At 49.4% G+C, this 19,049-nt stretch overlaps 1 protein-coding gene across 1 annotated transcript in view; it reads left to right on the top strand.

Annotated features, from left to right (window-relative positions):
- The window catches only part of SMAD6 (SMAD family member 6), a 33,085-nt gene extending 26,919 nt beyond the window's left edge, over positions 1–6,166 (top strand). Inside the window, exon 4 of the mRNA XM_084532732.1 lies at positions 5,254–6,166. Within this exon, the coding sequence (XP_084388858.1) occupies positions 5,254–5,795 (542 nt within the window). The 3' untranslated portion in view covers positions 5,796–6,166. The remainder of the gene's footprint in view (positions 1–5,253) is intronic.
- Positions 6,167–19,049: the final 12,883 nt, after the last annotated feature.

Below are 19,049 nucleotides of genomic sequence, written 5' to 3'. Positions count from 1 at the left end.
AAATCGGCTCATGGAGGAGGCTGGGGAGCGGCAGAGCCTTGGTCCGAGGTAAGGGCTGGAGGAGGAGGAGGAAGAAGAAGAGGAGGAAGAAGAGGAGAAGGAAGAGGAGGAGGAGGAAGAAGAGGAGAAGGTGGAAGAAAAAGAGGAGGAGGAGGAAGGTGCCAGGAGCATGTGCAGGGGATGGAGGAGCTGGGACCCATGGGCCATGTGGCGGTGCCACCAGGCCGGTCGCAGGCCGCTTTGTACTGCAGGCCCAAGGCGAGCAGAGCCGTGTGCCTCGGCCTGGCATGGAGCTGGATGCTTTGTAGCACGGGGAAGGCACAGACATGAGGAGAAGGCCGAGGAAGAAGCCTGGGGCTGTCCAACCTCCAATCCCTGCAGCTCCCTTCTCCTTGGCCTAGCCTGGGTCCCACCACAGCATGACCTTTGTGCTTCAGCAGGGAGACCAAAAAGTGAACTACTCCTGGGCCAATGCTGGAGCTGGTAGAGTGGCTGCAGCCCCTCGAAGTCCCTCAGGTCCCTCAGGACCCCCCCTGCTCCCAGTGAGGGCAGATGGGGCTGGGTGGCACGTCCCCGGTGCCCGCATCCTGCTCTGGTGCTGGCCGCAGCGTGCGGGCTCTCGGAGGGGGCTGAGTGGCACATTCCAGCTGAAACTTGTAAGGCTGAGGTATTTTAAGTATATTGGCTTAACGAAAATGGTTGTGAGCTTTGCTGGGGCAGATTGACAATTATTATTTTTTTTATTTTTTTTTAGTTTGCAGGGCCATAAAAATTCCATTTCTGCCATGGAAAGTTTTAACCTCTTCCTTGCCCCCGGAGCTCGTTTCTGAGGGCATTAATCAGGGATTTGAGCCGATGGCTCCCCGGTGAACTGTTAAAAGCTTTGGGGGAAATGTGTGTGTTCTTTGTGCCGGGCTCTTTATCTGGAGCCCGCTCCTGGTGTCCCTGTGTGGCTGTCCCTGGGTGCAGGAAACAGGCTCCTGGGCTGCGGCACAGGGCAGAAAAAAGGCTCAGATTGGGGCTACGGAGGAGGAAAACTGAATGGGAAGAGCTTGGCCTTTGAGTAACAGATGTGATGGAGCTCAGTGGCCATGGGAGCATTAGGAGCAACTCGGGAGGGGCATGTGGCTCCACCACAGTGATGGAGAATCCTGTTTCAAATACTCACCGAGCACTCCTGCGGGCTGGCAGCTGCCAAAACAGGATGATATTTGGGGAGAAATGGGGGCACTACTCCCTTTTCACCCCATTTCTGGGGCCCCATCATCACCAGATCTGATTTTGTAGGGGGACCCGCAGCGAGGGTCTTCCATCCCATCCTGCCTCTACGTGTGACACCAAGCAGCAGGCAGGGACTGGCTTGGAAAAAGCATCTCTCTTTTTCCCCTTCTAATGAACTGCTTTGAACTCTGCTGGCATAAAGTGCTGTCAAATCCCAGATCATGTGAAACCTCCCGTTATTTTCTTTACCTCCACGCTCCGCAGGGAGCGAGCGCTTACAGCGTGTGCTCTTTGCATTTATTCTCCTACCCAGCTCCCACTTGCCCGAGCCATGCAAGACCATTTTCCCGTCAAGTTCTGGTTTTGATTCTCCATCTCGCTTCCTATCTTTTTTTTTTTTTTTTTTTTTTTTTTATCTCAAATTGTTTGAATTTCCTTTTGGATGTGCCTGCTGCAAGGCGCTGCAGCGGCAGAGGAAATGGTGACTGGGAGGAACGAGCCCCCGAGTAAACAAGGGCCGGGGTTTCAGCGCGTACATCTGATCGATGGAGGTGGCTCTGATGGAGGAGATAGCCCTGACGCCAGCCCGAAATGTGGCTGTTAGAAGTTGGAGCTGCCTACAATGATAGTTGTTAAAAATGCGGCGTATACCATCGAGGGAGGCACGGCTGGACTCAAATATTTTCCTTTTCTTCAAAAAGAAAGGCAACAAGCATGCCTCTGTTCCAGGAGAAGAAGGGGAAAAAAAAAAAAGTATATAAAAAAAAAAAAAGTGGGTGTTGTTGTCTGTGCGTAAAGGGCAGCATGGAAAAAAAAGGAGGAAAAATGGAATATTTATTTAAATTGCTTTTCTGCTGGCCGCCCCTGCTGTCTGCTGAGTGGTAGCGGCTAATAGCTGGAGGCGAAACTAATACTTGGCAGCGGATAAGACACAGCACAGGCCCCCTTGTATTAGGGGCTTGCTGAAGTGCTTGCTTTATGTCAGGGCTGCAAGATGAGTTCATCTTTCCAGGGGTTGTTTGAAAGCGCTGGGAGATAAAAGAAGGCGCAGGAGCCCGCGTGGCCGGGGCACGGGAAGGGTCCTGTGGGAGGCTCGGGGTCAGAGGCTCGGTGCTGAGCCTCCAGGTGTCTCCTCGAGGTGTCTTAGTGTGCCCATGGACCTTCCATAAGGCGTCTCGGATTCTAGATGCAGCAAAGCATGAGGTGGAAAAAAAAACCTGATTTTCAGCCCATGCGTAGGTTGATGTCTTTACCCCAAAATGGGAAGCAGACACGGTGCTGAGGGTGGTGACACCCACACCAGTCCATGTGCTGCTTTCCTCCTGAGGTTTGAAGTTATCCCGTTCTTAAAGGAAGGGAAATCTGGGGGCTGAGTGGTAGTTTCTAAAAACTGAGGTAACAAACCTACCTACCCAAATACTTGGTGGATGTTGAGGGATGAAACACGCAGATGACTGCTGCCAGCTTTTGGGCCTGGCAGATGAGAAGCTCCAAGCTCGTGTGTAGCCCCCAGCAGCACTTGGATGGGACAGGAGCAAAATTTAGCATTTGTGAAGGGTTTTGGAAAGGTGCTGGGGGCATCTCGGCTGTCTGCTGTCCCAGGGGAGAGGTGGTTGTGACAATTGGGGTGTACCTGCAGTGAAACTCGGGTGCTCGGCTTTCCTTTCTTGGTATTTCCATCATTTATGAGCTATGTGATATTGTATCTCCTAAAATCTGGAATCTCTCGCCTTTCAAAGAGCGAAATGCTCTGACGTCTGCATGGTGGTAGGCCAAGGATTGTTAGTGGAGAAGGCCAAAAGATTTTCGTTGATGCCAAGCTCTTGATTTCGGGGTTTGTACAGATGTGGCTGAGGACAGTCTCGCTTCAGGAATGGTTGATTCAATCAGACTGCATTTGGGTCAGATTTGTGTTAATGCCACGTTGGTTAACAGTTTCTGCAATCAGGCATTTCAGCCTTTTGGAGTGCATTGGGTTGTTTCTTCAGCTCCTGGGCATTCAGGGGTGAGAGGTCATTTGAGATGGAAAAGCAAGTGCAGGTTATCAGCTAAAGAGCAAGAAAAAGGGGAAAAACCTTTCTGTTTGCTGATTTTAGTCTAAATAGAGCCCATGTCAGGGGCTGTTCCAAACAGGGAGCAAAAAGAGGCACTTGGAGCTCGAAGAGGAGCACAAAATGCACTTTGGAGACCTGTGGCTCTTTGTAATTGCTCCATCCAGGAACGGGCCGGTGGCCGCAGAGCAGCTGCTTGGTCAACATCTCTCCTGGCTTTCTGCTGCTCTTGCTGTGGGGTTTGAAAACAAAAGCAGCCCCAGCTGAAGCGTGTCCCCGTTTAGCCTGGCCATTGCCACATCTATAGGGTCAGACGCTGCAGGGCCTGCGTTTTCCCATGGCTTTGAGGCCCAGGACATCAGCTCCAGTCTTAGGAGGCACAAAGCTGTTGTTGTGCTCCTCCATGGTAGGTCACCAGAAACTTCCCACTTCTGGATACAGCACACATCAAACCAAAATGGGGCCGTTGGCATCTGTGTGGGGTCCAATAAATTATTTGAACAGATATGGGGGGGAAAAGGGTCTGATCTGGGGTTTTGGTGGGGGTTTGGACCACGTGGAGGGGACGATGAGCACTGCCCGTGGCCAAGGGCATCGCGCCGGCTCTGCCTCCTCCCTGCTTGCCCGATTACCCCCATCTCCCTTCCCCTTAAATTTGCACAGTTACAACTCAAGTTAAAGTCTTAACAAAGCCGCTTAATTCAAAGATCGTTAATGGGGAGGGGAGCCCATTCCCCTCCGGGGGAATTTGAGCCTGAAAAGAAACGGGGCTGCGGGGCTGTGCTTGAAATCCGGTGCGTCAATGGGGTCTCTGAAGCAAAATAATGGCATCACCCCGTGTGCGAGTTAATCAGACTTGATGGCACGGAGGCGGAGGGGTCAGCAGGCCGCGGGCGCGTGATATATTGTCAGGGAGCTTAATGCTGGCCGCGGAGCAGGGCAGAGCTCCTGGCTTGAAATCCCAGAGCGGTTTGCTTTTAACTGGAGGTAGGAGCAGGGCTGATGTCTAGCAAGAGGTTAATTTGCCCCCTCCGGGGCCCTTGTAGGGTTCAGATTCCCATGTTCCTTCTGGGGGCATCATAAAAACTCCAGTGAGCTTTGAGCAGATTTCTGGCAGTCTGCATCTCTCCCGTCTTCCCTGAATGTAATTCCTAGAAAGAAAAGGCGTTTCTTATTGTTCTGGAGAGAACTCCAATGGCTTTATAGGAGGACATGTATAGTTCGGGGAAACTACTCCCCCCTTGGCATGAAGTGCCTGCTAAGATTTCGTGTTCCCCCATGGGAACATCAGCACTGCTGTTGAAGAATATTACGAAGCAGAGCTCCTCACCCGAGCAGTTCGTGGGCATCCTCGGCGTTTCAGCTCGACCCAAGTTTGCCTTTGGACGTGGGGGTGCAGCACCACAGCAGTGCTGGAGGAGCTTGGGGAGCTGCCAAAATCCAAGGGTGGCCAAGCCGTGGTGGGGGTATCGGGGTACAGCGTCCCAGTGGGATCTGGGTGCTGGAAGTGGTCATGTTTTGAGTTCATGGGGTCCTGGCTGCTGGACGCAGAGCTGAGCCTTAAATCGGAGAGAGAAAGGGGTGTTGGGCTCCGTGGGAGCTGGAGGGTGGCCTACTGGGGCACCAGCCCTTGCTTGAGCCTTCTTTCCTGGGGCCATTTGACAGAATTGGTTGAGAACAAGGTTTGGGTTGAAGACGAGCGCTGGGTTGAAGACGAGCTTTGGGTTAAAAGACGAGCGTTGGGTTGAAGATGAGCTTTGGGTTGAAGATGAGCTTTGGGTTGAAAGACGAGCGTTGGGTTGAAGATGAGCTTTGGATTGAAGATGAGCTTTGGGTTAAAGATGAGCTTTGGGTTGAAGCCAAGTTTTGTTTCCACAGGAACAGAGCTGGTGGGTGGGGAAAGCCATTCGTTTGCCCTCAGTGCTTGTCTTCTCCCAGGCAATCACAGCAAACCTGACTCTTGCTCTGCTTTCCCCCACAGATGCCAGCACGTCGCCCGATGCCGTGAAAAGGAGCCATTGGTGCAACGTGGCCTACTGGGAGCACCGGACGCGCGTCGGCCGCCTCTACACAGTGTACGAACAGTCTGTCAGTATATTTTATGACCTACCTCAAGGAAACGGCTTCTGCCTCGGACAGCTAAACCTGGAAAACAGGAGCGAGACTGTGAGAAGGACTCGAAGTAAAATCGGTTACGGGATTTTACTTAGCAAGGAACCGGACGGTGTGTGGGCTTACAATCGCAGCGAGCATCCCATCTTTGTCAACTCCCCGACACTGGACATCCCCAACTGTAGGACTTTGATCGTGCGCAAGGTGATGCCGGGCTATTCCATCAAGGTGTTTGACTACGAGAAGTCCTGCCTCTTGCAGCACACCGCTGAGCTGGATTACGCGGACGGGCCCTACGACCCCAACAGCGTGCGGATCAGCTTCGCCAAGGGCTGGGGGCCCTGTTACTCGAGACAGTTCATCACGTCGTGTCCGTGTTGGCTGGAGATTTTGCTCAGTAACAATCGATAACGGTCAGCCTCTGACGAAAGGAAAATGAAAAAAAAAAAAAAAAAAAAAGACACAGACTATCCCAAATATCACCTACCTAGATTTAATATAAAGTTTTATATATTATATGAAAATATATATTATACTTGTAATTATGGAGTCATTTTTACAATGTAATTATTTATGTATGGTGCAATGTGTATATGGACAAAAAACAGAAAATGCACTTTGGCTTATATAATTCTTTCAATACAGATTTTTTTAAAAAAAATTATACAGCAAAAATAGGAGAAAGCCCTAATTTTGATGTATGGTTTTTTTGAAAATATTATTAATACCCAGACAAAAAGCTAATACCAGTCACTCATTGATAATAAAGTATTCGCATTATAGGGGGGTTTTTTAATTGTCTTTTTTTTTTTTTTTTGTCTTTTTTTTTTTTTTTTTTCCCCTGACTGAAGTTCAGAGCAGCATCTGCTCAGGCTCTGCAGTCAGGAGGGATGTCCAGAGGGGTGACTGCTGTCTCCCATCCCAGCCAGGCCCCTTAGAAAAATGGTCAGTTGCTGGCCGGCTGCAGCAGTGTCTAAGAGGAGGGGAAATGGGGACAGCATGAGAGCGGGGAGCAAACAAAAAGTGAGAGGGAAATTTCCTATAGGTGTCCTTGCTCAGGGCTCGCTGCTCTCTGGTAACATACAACATGATGGGGATGTGGGGATGATGTGTGTTCCTGTTCCCGTTTGTGCAAATCAGTGGGTAGCAGTGCTGGTGGGAAGAGCAGAACAGAGCACGGCCCTAAAGGCCAGTAGGACCCAGTAGGACCAGTCTTCATTGTCCAGTAGGACCAGTTTGCATTACTGACCTTGCACTGCCTCGGGTACCTCCCGGATGCGTTTGATGGTTGAGAAACAAACGGTGCTGTTGGATAACTCGTAGTTGGGTGACTCCTCTGCTGGAGGAGGAATGGCCTGAATTTTGGAAACCTGAAATAAGGTGGAAGTGAGTTGGACGAGGCTTGTGCAGGTTCGTCCCGTGGCTCTCCCAGTCTGCCAGGCAATAACACAATACCAAATCGTTCCTAAAAAGGAGCAGCTGCAGCCAGAAGTTCTGGATCGATGAGCTTGTCCCGGCAGAGATACATTCTGGAAATTGGATAAAATCAATTTTGCTGACTTCTCCATCGGTTTTGTTACTCTCATTGCTGTAGCACCGTGCGCCTGCACGGGCAGGTTGGGTGGTGTTTGGCTTCACTTTGCCAGTAAAGTTATTTGCTGTGTTATTTATTGCCAGTGACTGGTGTGGCCAAGTCTTGGAGTTTATTACAAATCTGTGTAAGTTGGCTTTTTGTGAAGTCCCTGCCTCTGGAGTCCGGTGACTTTAAGGAGCTCCTCAGCTTTCAATGTTAAGGGGATGGTTTTGTAGCCCTCATATTTGCAGAGAAAAGCAAGCAACAAGAACTTAATGGCTCCAAACCCAGACAGGGTCTAAAACGGGACTGACTTACTATTAAAAATCCCTCCTGATAATACCTGGGGGGTTCGACAGCAGCTATGAGCAGGGATGGGGCAGGTGGGGACCTCACTGCACCAGGAAAGGCGCAGACCTGGTGTGGATGTTGGGGAGAGACGCGAGCAGGGAATGTCGCAATGACATTTCTGCAGCTCATTTTTCAAATTATAACCATACTTGAAATGATATTTAATTGGGACCACATTGGTTGAGTTCACGCAGCATCGGTACTAATATGACATCATTAATTTTTGTTTGTGTTACAGCCATTGTTGTCAGGGAATGGTGTCAAAACATGTCACTATCGTTTAAAGCCAGCTTTCAAGAGCTTTGCGGGGTTTTTTTATCCCGTTTGGCTTAGATTTGGTGTGTTGTGCCATACCACCTACATCACTCGCTGTATCACTTCCATGCACTTGGTTAAAAGATCATTTTTATTTTAAGATTTATTTTTTTTTTTTTGACAAAAAGAGGGTTTTGCAAACACTGCCTTCGTTTCAACTCAGAAGAGCCAGCCAAGAGCTGATTTGCTTCTCCATGTTTGCTGCCGGTTTCCTTTTCCAGCCTCCTCTTTCCTGGCTGCCCCCTCACCACCCAGACGGCCTCACACCCCTGCAGCACCCATCCCTGTCAGGATGTCATTTTGTGGGACATCCTTAACCATCTTTTGGGGCCCTGTCCCTTGTGCCCTCTCCTCCTCCACCCTCACATGAGCGGAGGTGGCAGCGTAGCCCCAGGCAGTGCCAAATCAGTGCACCCACCTCTAACACGTCCTCAGGGAAGGACAATGAAGGACAAGGGAGGATGCCCTGGTGCTGTTTGCTTTGCTCCTTGCACTGCCGTGGTGGCACCGAGCTCCTGGATTGCCTCGGTTTTTGCTTTTCCCTGTGCTGAAACTTGGAGGGTTAAGGTCGGGGTTTCCGTTGTGCAACCCACTGACGGTGCTTCATTTTTCTTTTTTTATTACTCATGCGCTTCCCCGGGCATAAATCTAGAGTTTTATTTCAGTTGACAGCGAGGCTTTAAAGGGAATGAAAAGGATTTTATGGAGAGGCAATGAAATAAGACATCAAGTATTCCTCGCTGTCCCTTTTCTCCCCTTTAATGCTTTACTGTAATCGTTCGAACTTTGGCTCCTTTAAAGAAGCTGTAGGACTTTCCAAGCAGCACTGCCTGCTAAAAGCCTTCCCATTTACAACCAACAACCCCCACTGCTAACTTTAAATCCCCCCAAGAAAGCCAGGTGGGCAGGAGCAGGCATTTATCTGCAAGAACTTTTCTCCCTGCCAGGGTTTGCAGGAGCAGCTGGGCATCGTTGGGCGCTGCTACGGACCCAACGGGTCCCAGCTGTGCTCCCCCAGCTGCTGGTGTTTGTTCGTCAGCCCCAGCCCCTGTAGGAGGGGTAATAAACCCCTGACCAAACCCCACTTTTCCCCTTTGCAGCATTGTGAGCTTGGAGTTTGGGCTGGAGAGCTGGAGGTTTGCCGAAAAGCAGCGTTGAGCAGCAGCATCTCGGTGTCAGAGCTCGGAGGTGCTTGCACCACTTGATGCTTCTCCGTGAAAAAGGTGGGTGAGAGTGTGCCTTGGTTGGCCCTTGCAGGATGGGGGTGTTGTGGGTTTAATGCCAGGGCTGGTGGAGCTCCCTCAGCCCTACAATTTCCTTGTCCGTGCAGAGCCTGATCCTGCAGGAGAGCCTGGAAGGAGCGATCTGGGTCATGCTGGCTGCTGTAGGGATTGTCCCCAGGGGTGGTGGGACAGGGAGGTGTCTTAATGGGGTGTCGGGGCTGCAAACCTCGCTGGGCACCTTCATCAGAGTGCTAAGAGAGGAGTCCATGGTTGGTTGTGGGGTGCAGCTCCAGCCAGGAGTGTTAATGCTGCCTGGTAACATCCTATTGCCAAGAGCACCCAAAAGCACAATTCTCCCGGAATTGGGCCTGAGTCCTTGTGGGCTTTGGTGTGTGGAGTGTGTTTATTTGACAAGATCCTCTTAATTTGAGCAACATCATGCTTTAAAGCTGTCTGTGCACTGGGCTGATGAGAAGCAGCCAGTTGCTGCTGGTAGGTCCTGAAGATGTTCATCTTCTCTGCCCTTGACTTTCAGTGCTATTAAGACTGTGAAATATCTTTTGCTTGCCAGAATGGGAAAGAAATGAATGCTAAAAGGAACCATGCTCAGCTCTTACTGGAAAGAAAGGCTAAAATCCTATTGTAGTAGTTTTTGCCAATGTTCTACAGGCTGTTAACCTTTAGACCATAATCTTCCTTCTCAGGGCTTTCTCTCTCAGTAGAAACATGGGGGATGTGTTCAATGCATGATTAAAAGCTGACTATTCCCCTATAGCATGGGCTGGCAAGGGGAAAAAAAATGCTGTTGATGCAGAGGAATGAGCTCCAGGTGCTGCTGTTTGACTTCATGGTCACTGTAAGGAATTAAACTGCTCTGGTTCTTGGTTTGGGTTGAAAACCAATATTTCTAACAGAGTTGCTGAAGGACTTGGATGCATACCCACGCTTCCAAAACCCCGGTGGCCCCAATAGGCTTGGGCTTTGTTTGTTCCTCTGCTGTAGCTGTGCTTGTTGTTGGCAGTGGGGCAGGGGATGAGCTTTACCCGCTGCCCAAAGCATTTGGTGGCACCAGGATGGAGGCTGAAGCAGCCGTGTGGTCGGGGCTGCTGCTCTCCATCCTGCCTCCGGATGCCTGGCCTCAACCACGGCCCTTCTAGAGGGCAAAAATACGGGTTTGCAACAGGTACAGCCCTGACATCGGGTCGAGGAGAGCCTGAGATGCTGTGGGTGACTGCGGAGCATCCGGGGTTATTTCCTGTCAATAACTCCTTGTGCTTCCCTCAAAGGCCTTATGTTCCGTTTGGTGTGCGATGAAGCATTGCTTGCTGCTTTGTGGATAATCCCCTCTATATTCCTGATTTATGAAAGCGCTGGTGCGATGGACAAAGTAGCATCTGTACTATATACACTGTGGGAACAACCCAAAATTGCTCTGAAACTTCACTGGCTTACAATTATATTGGATTCTATTAAATTAAAACACATAGCACATATATTACACAATAAACCACAGCTATTTCATGGATCAAATTAAGTTTTATTTGGGCAAATTACAACCTTTCTTACAGTTGGGCCTTTGTGAAACCATTCCTTTTTAATAAAAGCAGGCATTTTTGGCAAATGCTCTTAAAGTGTGCATTCCCAATAACTGCTTATACTGTTGCTATTCTTTCTGGGATATATGTGGCTAATTATCTTCTCCTATTTAGAAGAGGTTCAAATGAGCAGAGTGGTATCTTCCCTTTCCTCCCCCCCCCCCCCCCCCCCCCCGTGCCTCCCTTCTGCTGGAATTTCTTATTGCTTTCCGTTTTTATTAGCTTGGCTATGGAAGTCAGCAGAAAAACCTTCTCCTCGTTAAAAGCAGGAGCCTGTTTCCCGGAATTTCTGGGGAAAACGTGACTCTCACAGCCAGCCCTGGTTTGGGGCACAGAGCTGGAGACAGGGCCCGGGGAAGGGGGATGAAAAGCAGCGTGCGCACGAGGGAGCTCTCAGGGGGTGGAGGATGTGACCCCTTTGCAGAGGCAAAGATTTGGGGGGAATGAAGGTGTTTCTTGAGGAGGAGGTGGCTTGAGGTGCTCCAGCTGCCATGGTGCTGGGGATTAGGTTTTCCTGCCTGTCCAAGGAGATGCAGGCTCTGGTTTTCAGGCTGGGATCTTGTCGGATCTCATTTAAGCATTCAGTTTCTGCTACAGCTTTCCCTGCGTAGGGACCGCTCGGTGCATGTGAGGCAGCAATGCCAGACCCCATGAGAAGCCTGTGCTTGCTCATCCTTGCGTGGATTTTGTTGAAATTGAGTAAAGGGTTCAAAAATTGCAGGGATGGACAGGCAGGGTGGCTCACTCCCATGTTTCCTTAAAATCTTTGTTAAAAAATAAACCCAATCAGCCATGCCTTAGCTTTGGGAAATGCTGCTTGCTGGTTTTCCTGCTTCCTGCTTTCCGTTCACTGTTGGGCTGGGATTAGAGCTACCGATATTTTCTGTGAATAATATTTCCATGGTATTTTCAGCCTGGACCAGGAAATAGAGGAAATGTCCTAGGTTCAGTCTTCCTTGGGTAACATCAGTGTGACTTCTAGACCAGTGAGGCTGAGATAAACAGCAGAGGAGCATCCAGCCGTGTGTAATCCTGAATGCACGGTGCAAAACCTGTGTAAGCTTTAGGTTCATGGTGTTTTATATGGCAGCAGTCCTGTGTAGTGTTTCCTATGGCTCGCAAACAAAGGATGCCAAAAGCTGGATGTGCTAGCAGGTCTTTGCAGTGTGTTTCCAGTCTCTGTACTTTAAATCCTGGTAAAACACAAGTATGGGATGGCTGCTCATCTCTGGTTCTGTTTTTTTGTGTTCAGCTGAGGGCATGGATGGTCCAGTAGCACCTCTGGGTATGGGAAGGATGCTCAGGCTGTTAGCTCAGTCGGGTGGGGATTTAGGGAGCACTTCTAGCTGTCACTGTGGAATTCTTGGAATAAACTGTCCTGGGCACATTGCACAAAGCTTCAAAGCTTTTTGTCAGAGTTTTCCAAGTCCTTCTGGGCGCTATTGTCATAAGATCAAGAACTATTATTTAGCCTCCCAAATCACATCTGGATGTGTTTAAGGGATTGTTTGGCATGATTGCATCTGGGGGAGGGTGTTAGCCCTGGCAGTGGGAACTGGTGCTCAGGGGTGTCAGTGCCAGCTGCAGGAGCCCATGGGCTGGTAGCATCTCCCCATCCTGTTCTCAGCCCTGGGAAGGGATTCCTGGGTCCAGTGGTTTCACCATTGCTCTGTATCTGCCATCAAGTGCTTGCTCAGGGGTTCCTCATCTCATGTTGGTGCCACAAGGTGTGAGGTTAGGTGACAGCCCTGTGCCATGTGTGGTGGGGCTGTCTGCATCCCCCAGAGGTGCTGTGAAGGGTGGATGTGGGCCCATGACACAGGCAGGTAATGGGATTATCCTTTCTCTAGAAGAGTCCTAGAATGGCTGCTTTTACGGATTTTTTTTTCCAAATAAACATCTCTGACCTGTTGCCTGCTTCCCGGAGGAGCTCAGTGCTGCTGTGTGATGTGATTATGATCTGGGAGGTTTGGGCATTTCCTTGGTCCCCAAAGCTTCCTTTGCAGTCTGGCTGCATGCTTTGGAAGGAAACTTCTCTACCTGGTTTTGACTACACCTTGTCCATGGCTTGCTCACCCAGTATCTGTGGCTTCTAGGATCTTCCAGCCTGAACTGTATTTTATTTATTTATTTTTTTTTTAAGCTCAATGCTGCTCCATCTCAGCCCTGCTCTGAGAAGGGTCGTGGTCTCCTACTGAAACCCTGACCTCGATACTCAGCAGAGGCATCTGACATGCTGCTGAGCTTGGTGTTGGGATGCAAACCTGCAGCCCCAACCAATTCCTGGGGAAATTCATGGTGGCTGGGGTGTTCCTGCTCCCAAAGGATGCTTGAGGGCAAGGTAAGAAGAAAACCCCCACTACCCTCTGGACATTGCTTTCCTTCCCCTTATTCCACAACAACATACTTGACAGAAATAAGCGTCACAGTGCATTTAGTTTTGAAGGTCTTGTCTGCCAAGCTTGAACACGCAGATCTTAACTGAGCAGGCACCGAGCGCTCGCAATGGTTAATTATTACCCAAACGGTGTCTGAGCGAGTCTGAAAGGGCCGAAGAATTATGAAACTGTAATGAGGGAGGCCCATTCTTGGCAAAAGCTTGAGTGATTCAAATGCTGGGGAATTCAGTGTGTTTTTCTTTCTTCTGAGGACTTTGTGAGCCAGCCGATGGTCCGGATTGCATGGTGGGGATTGAGTAGGCACATCAGTCCAAGGGAGCTGGTGGTGTAAGGGCTTCAGCTCTGTCACATCAGCTGTTTCAAAATAGAAAAATAGCTTTGAGTCTATGGTAATCATTTCTTAAACATCCCAAGCATGCGAGTTTCTGGACCTGCCTGGTGCTGGATCTCAAGGAGAAGCTCACTTTGTGCTGTTTGGCTGGAGGGAGGCGCAGGTGGGACCTTGCAATGGCCATTTTCTCTGCTCACCTCTTGAGGGGTCTGTGTAGTCCTTAGGCTCACGTACTGGCAGTTCTCACAGGGAAGGGGTCTGCTTTTATGTGGAGTTGCTCTTTGGCCTTGAAAGACCAAGAGAAAAAGTTGAAATGCGCTGGAGGTTTTGGCTGAAACCTCTTTGATATTCTTCCTGTTGAAAAATCTGAGTCCTACAAGATCTTACTGGGTCATCTTTAGGCTATGTGTGGTCCATGTCCTCCCTCTGCAGGATCTTAACCTTTTGTCTGCCTGAGGAAACAAAGTGCGGAGCCTCAAGAGCTGCCCACCCCACTGACACCATGGTCTGTGTCTGGGGCTCAGCTGCCTTCAAACAGGATTTCAGTCCTCAATCTGGTGGAGGTGAAAACACCACTGGGGAGTGGTCCCTGGCATGGGTGTTTAAGGGGAATAAGGTTTTGAACAGTTTAATTTGAACAGTCCCTGTTTTGGATTCCTGTGATCTCTTTCTGAAGCTCAGCTCCCTTTATACCAATTAATTTCTCAAAGTCTCCCAAATAAAATTGGAAACTGGAGCATACAATGGTTTAGATGTGGTGACCTGCTGCTACTCATCCAGCTGCCCCTTGGAGCTGAGGGCCACCCCCAGATCTTCCCCATCCTCAATGCTGTGTAAAAGGCTTTTTTCCCTGCAAAGCACCACTTCTGGGGCTGGGTCCTTGGCATGGGAAACTTCAAAATCTGGTTTTCTTCCTACAGACACTTCACAGATCCCCTGAATCCTGTGGGAATGCCTCCAGTATTCTGACCCCGGGGGCTCCGTGCCCCTTTCTGAAGTATCCCTCGTGCTCCTTCTGCTCATCTGATTTTTTGGCTGTTTCACTTCCAGCTTTTCGAGGACCAGTTGCACATAGATGGTCAAAAAGGCTCTTCTGCTTTGCTCAAAATGTGTCCCAGGAGGAAAGTCCCCACCGAGCTGCCTTCCTGATGCATGCAGTGAACTGCACAGGATTCCCCTGCTGTCATTGCTTCTGGCACTTCATGAGGGCTAATTTTTACCATTGTCTGCTCAGTGAAGTGTTTGCAGAGCAATCCTAGGACCTGTGCTCTGCCCCAGGTGGTGGCTGGAAGGAGATATTAGTGTCCTAGGTTGCTTCTGAGAGCTCTGCCTCCTTGGGGGTCCTCGTAGTCCCAGTGGCACTGCTCAGGTGCCTTCCTGGAGCCTCTGGGCAAGCCAAGGAGCTGGCTCCTTGCAAAAATCTTTGCTTGGAGTCTGCTGTCATGGTTTGGGGCTCAGCAAGGGGATATAGAAAGGTTTTCAGGTGTTTGAATTATCACCATGGTGTGGTGGTGAGACTTCTTGTCAGGAACACTGGGACAATGCAAGGGGAAGGGAGCAGCAGGAGGAAAATCCACCCATTTTCTGGGATTGGGGTGCTGGTTGTTGGTAGATTGACCCCAGGCTCCAAGGTGTGTGTGGGAAGAGCTGATGAGTGGGATCAGCAAGCTGCTGGCACCACCAGACCTGCATCTAGAGGGCTTTGTGGGGAGCTGGAGGAAGGACAGAGGCATCCAAAGAGCTTCTCCAGAGAAAAAACATCCAGAATGCTCTTGTGAGCCAAGAATTCCTTCATCTTGTAACACTGCATTTCTTGTATTTCCTGCTTTAAAAATCACGAAGAAACTTAGAAGCTGATTAGTTTGAAGGATGCCCCATTTTGTGGTTTCTCACCTCCAGCTTAGCACAAAGATGCAGCCTTGCAAATTGCTGCAGTTCCATTAGATCAGCACTTTCTCATCGAAAAGCGTTCTCACAATTTTTTGCTTGGCTGTGGAGTCGAAATCAAAACAATGATCAGTTGACCTAAAAGACAGACAGGGATTTTTTTTTTTTTTTTTTAGTGTTCTGCTTTTTGCATTTTCTTCCCCCTTGTCTCTGGGAACGACCTGTGCATTGTGAGTGGCCCCTTAAAGTTCCTCCTGTTTTGCAGATGAAGTCATTGCAAATCCCAAGAAGCAGGTTAACTGAGATGGCAGAAAGCAAGTGTTATTTCTAGGGGATGCCATGCATTTAATAAAATGTTTCTATTATGGGCAGGCAGTGCCTGCTAACCCTGCTTTAGAAGTAACTTGTTATAACTTCACACTGTGACCTGTTTGTATCCAGGTCCTCCACGTGGCACGAGCCACTGCTGGAGCTGTGCTTAATTCCCCCAGGGCCTGAGAGCATTCTCCTTTCCTGGAATTTGGGGACCGAGGTGTCATGTCCGTGTGGGTGCCCTCTCCCTGCACTCACCCCCTGTAGTTGTGCAGCACAAAGTGCAAGGGCTGCACCAGTGGGACCCGTACATAAACCTCCAGAGGGAGAATTTCCCTGCAGGAGGGCAGCCCTCCATCTGTGGGAACATATCAGGGGACTGACTTTTTCCCAGTTTTACCAATCCTTGAAATTTGACTTAATCCAACCACAGCGAGCCTGTTCCCTGTGCTGGGTTTAGTGGGCAGGCCTTAAATACGCAGGATTTGTGCTGCTGTTGGTGTAAGCAACCTATTAAATCACAGCGTGTGTGGAGTAATTTGGGCAGCAAGACTACAACATCTGAGGTGACTCCAAGTGTGTGGTGCCCTGATGGGAACTGACCTCAATATTTATTTTCCTTTCTAGCAAGGCTTGATAGCCGTGTCCTTGAATTCTTGCATTAGTAAACATCCCAGGGAAAAGCGTACATGAGCTGGTATCGAGCAAGATGAAAAGGGGCCATGTGCTGATTTTGGAGTTGTCTAAGAAGCAATTCACTCTAAAACCAGGCCAGCTCTGAAATTGTCAGAAGGATTACAAGTGCCTCAGCTTAACATTCATAAACTGTGGATTATCAATGTAGGAGAGAGCCATGAGTCTGCCTTTTAATGGGATGTTGTGAAATGTGTTTCCTTCAGGATGAGTATGGGGGTGGTGGGAGATCAGAGCTGCTGATCAGATTGTGTAGACCATGGGAAATCGTCCTACAGCTGTGCTGTCCTGTAAAAACCCCTCTGTGTGTCTGAGCTGGCTTCAGTAATATATATGCCTCAGAGAGGGAACCAGAGCAAAGGTTGGTAAAGCTTCTGGGTGTCACCCCCTTAGAGCAGTGGTCCTGGAGTCAATGGAAAACATCTGCAAAACAATCACAGAAGTCTATGCAGGCAGAAAAATAGCATAGGGGGAAGTAGCAGAAACTTTCAAAGCTCACCCTACTTACATGGTTGCAAATGAACATGGCTGAGGATGTTAGAGAGGTTGTTCTTACTCTGTATATCAAAGCACCTCTGGGATTATGGTGTTGAGATGGGCTGGGAAGCTTTGTTCCTTCTCTCTCTAGATCTGCTGTTGGCAATGTCTCCCTCAGGTGACTCTCAGTGAGGGGAAGACTTCAAGAGGCTCGTATTTATTTCAAGCTCTGTGCAATGCTGCAAGGGGTACATTTATGCAAGCCCTGCAGGCCCTATGGTCTGCTCGAACCGGGGCTGCAATTTGGGTGGATCTGGGTCAATCCTGACCTGGTGCTGCCCCATCCTGACTGATAACCAGGCTGATGTCCCCAGGTGTGGTGACAGCCTCTGGCTGGCTGCTCCCCTCCTAAGGGGCCTCTTGTGCTGAAGTGAGCAGGGAAGTGCAGAAAAGCAGAACTGCTGCTTGTCTCCTTTCCTCGTTAAAAGGAGTGGGAGGGAGAGAAACATCCAACGCGACCCCCTGCCCCCACGAAGCCTACCCTTGTCCTGGAGTATTAAAAACATCCTGGAGCTGAAACCATGCTTGTGCTCGTCAGTGCTGGAGGAGGATTTCTGCCAAGACACTGACCCCTTGTGGATTTTGCAAATGTCTTTGCATCTATTTTTCCCTCTTTGAAAGGCAAAAATCCTCTTTCAGACCTTTGCTTGGTCCCTTGCAATCCGGAGCTATCAGAAGATTTATTATTAAACGGAGGCTCCGGGGTGATTTATGAAATTACAGCTGAGCCGTATTGTGCACTGGTTACAAATTGCAAAGATATTCCATGGGACATGAGCTCCAATGAGCCTGGGATATATTACACTATGGGGAAAAGGGGAGCTTAAAACCAGCTGGCCGACTGTAACAACTACAGCCACTTCTCTTTGATGAGAAGATGATATACATCTGGGTTTAATACAAAACATGATGGACTGACACTGGCTTTCGGAATATCTTATACAAACTGGATAATTTTCACTTTTTTTTTTCCAGAGCTGTTGCACCACTTTATTCTAAGTTATATTCCTTTTTTCCTGTTGTTTCTGCATGTGTTAGTGACTTCTTCAACTTTTATAAAGAGCTGGGGGTTGTTTCCCACCCGTTTCCAGAAGAGCTTCTCCCCGCTCTTATCGAGTGCATGCAGCGATGCTGCAGTGCCATATGTGGGATCTCTGAGCTAAATTGGCTACCTATAAATACACCCCAGATGTTGATGGGGGAAAAAGGAAACTGGAACACATTATCAGGAAGGATGTGTCTTCTTTGGAGCAAATCCCTCCCATGGAGACCCCTCCTCTAGCTGTTAATGACTGCGCTTCTCTAGGAGGAGTCATCCAAGCACCCTGCCATGGTGGGTGCGTGATATATATTATATATAAGGACACCTCTTATGGCCCTCCGGTCAGTAGGAAGTCCCCACGAGCCAGATGCTATAGGTTGTAGAGCCGTGTAGTTGCTCTGAAGATGAACCCAGTGGAGCTATGCTGATTGACAACATCTGGTCTAAAAATCTCCTGCCATCCACAAAGGCATGTCCTGGTCAGGTCTTGGTAATGCGGGAGTGGGAGGAATTTGTGAATTGACTCCTCTTCCTGAGATTTGCCATGAGCAGATTGCTCATGCAGAAACATTTTCAAACACTTCAATCCAAGAGAACAGCGATCTCCTATTTAACTTGTTAGTAAGTCACAGCATTTCATTTAACTCTCTTGTTTGCGTAACATTTAGCTCTGGTTTTGTCTGGCCTGTGTTAGCGTAGCTCTTAGATCTGCCTTTGTGAATATTTAATGGTAAGTCTAGAGTTTCTTACATTTGGGGTTTAAATTGACCGTTGTGAATAACCCTAACACGCACCCATTTCCAGTAAATAATTCTCAGAGCCTGCATGCAACTAAACTTGCCTCAATCTTTCCAGAGCTTTTCAGGCTGTGTCCATGGTTCCCTGCCGTAGTGCTCCTGGGACGTACCTGTGAATATCCACAGGGTATAAATCCTGCTCTCCAATGCTTCCTGACAGAAGTACTTGTGTTCCCCCAGACCCACCTCTGGTCACTGTTTGGTACCATCAGGGAGCAGGCTGCATCCTTCCTGCTCAGCCCTCTGCACCTACGGGGGCTGCAGCTCAGGTGCTGCAACCTCCCAGGCTCAGCTCTTCACCTTTGGGTTTAAAGGGATGAAATTTTTGGAGGGCTGCCCCCAGCTCTGGGAGCTGCTGGCTGTGTGCTTTGTCCTTTATGGAGTGACCTGTGGATGGTGAAGCCCTTACACCTCTGTGTCAGCGTGATCCAGCACCACCGTGGTGCTGGCTGTGGGTCAGGATGCTCCAGCTCCCAGCAGATCCCCCCGCAGTCGCCTTTTTAGGATTCTCTGGACCAAGCTGTGCTTTCATGTCTGGCAGCATGGTCCCCGGAGAACCCTGTGGTCTGGCCTGGGAGAAGTGCTGCAAGGAGGATGGAGCGTAAAGCAT

The sequence above is a fragment of the Aythya ferina genome, assembly GCF_964211825.1.
Source record: "Aythya ferina genome assembly, chromosome: 11".
Classification (NCBI taxonomy): Eukaryota; Metazoa; Chordata; class Aves; order Anseriformes; family Anatidae; genus Aythya; species Aythya ferina.
Note: the sequence above shows the minus strand (reverse complement) of the source record. Positions and strands in the feature narration are given on the sequence as shown.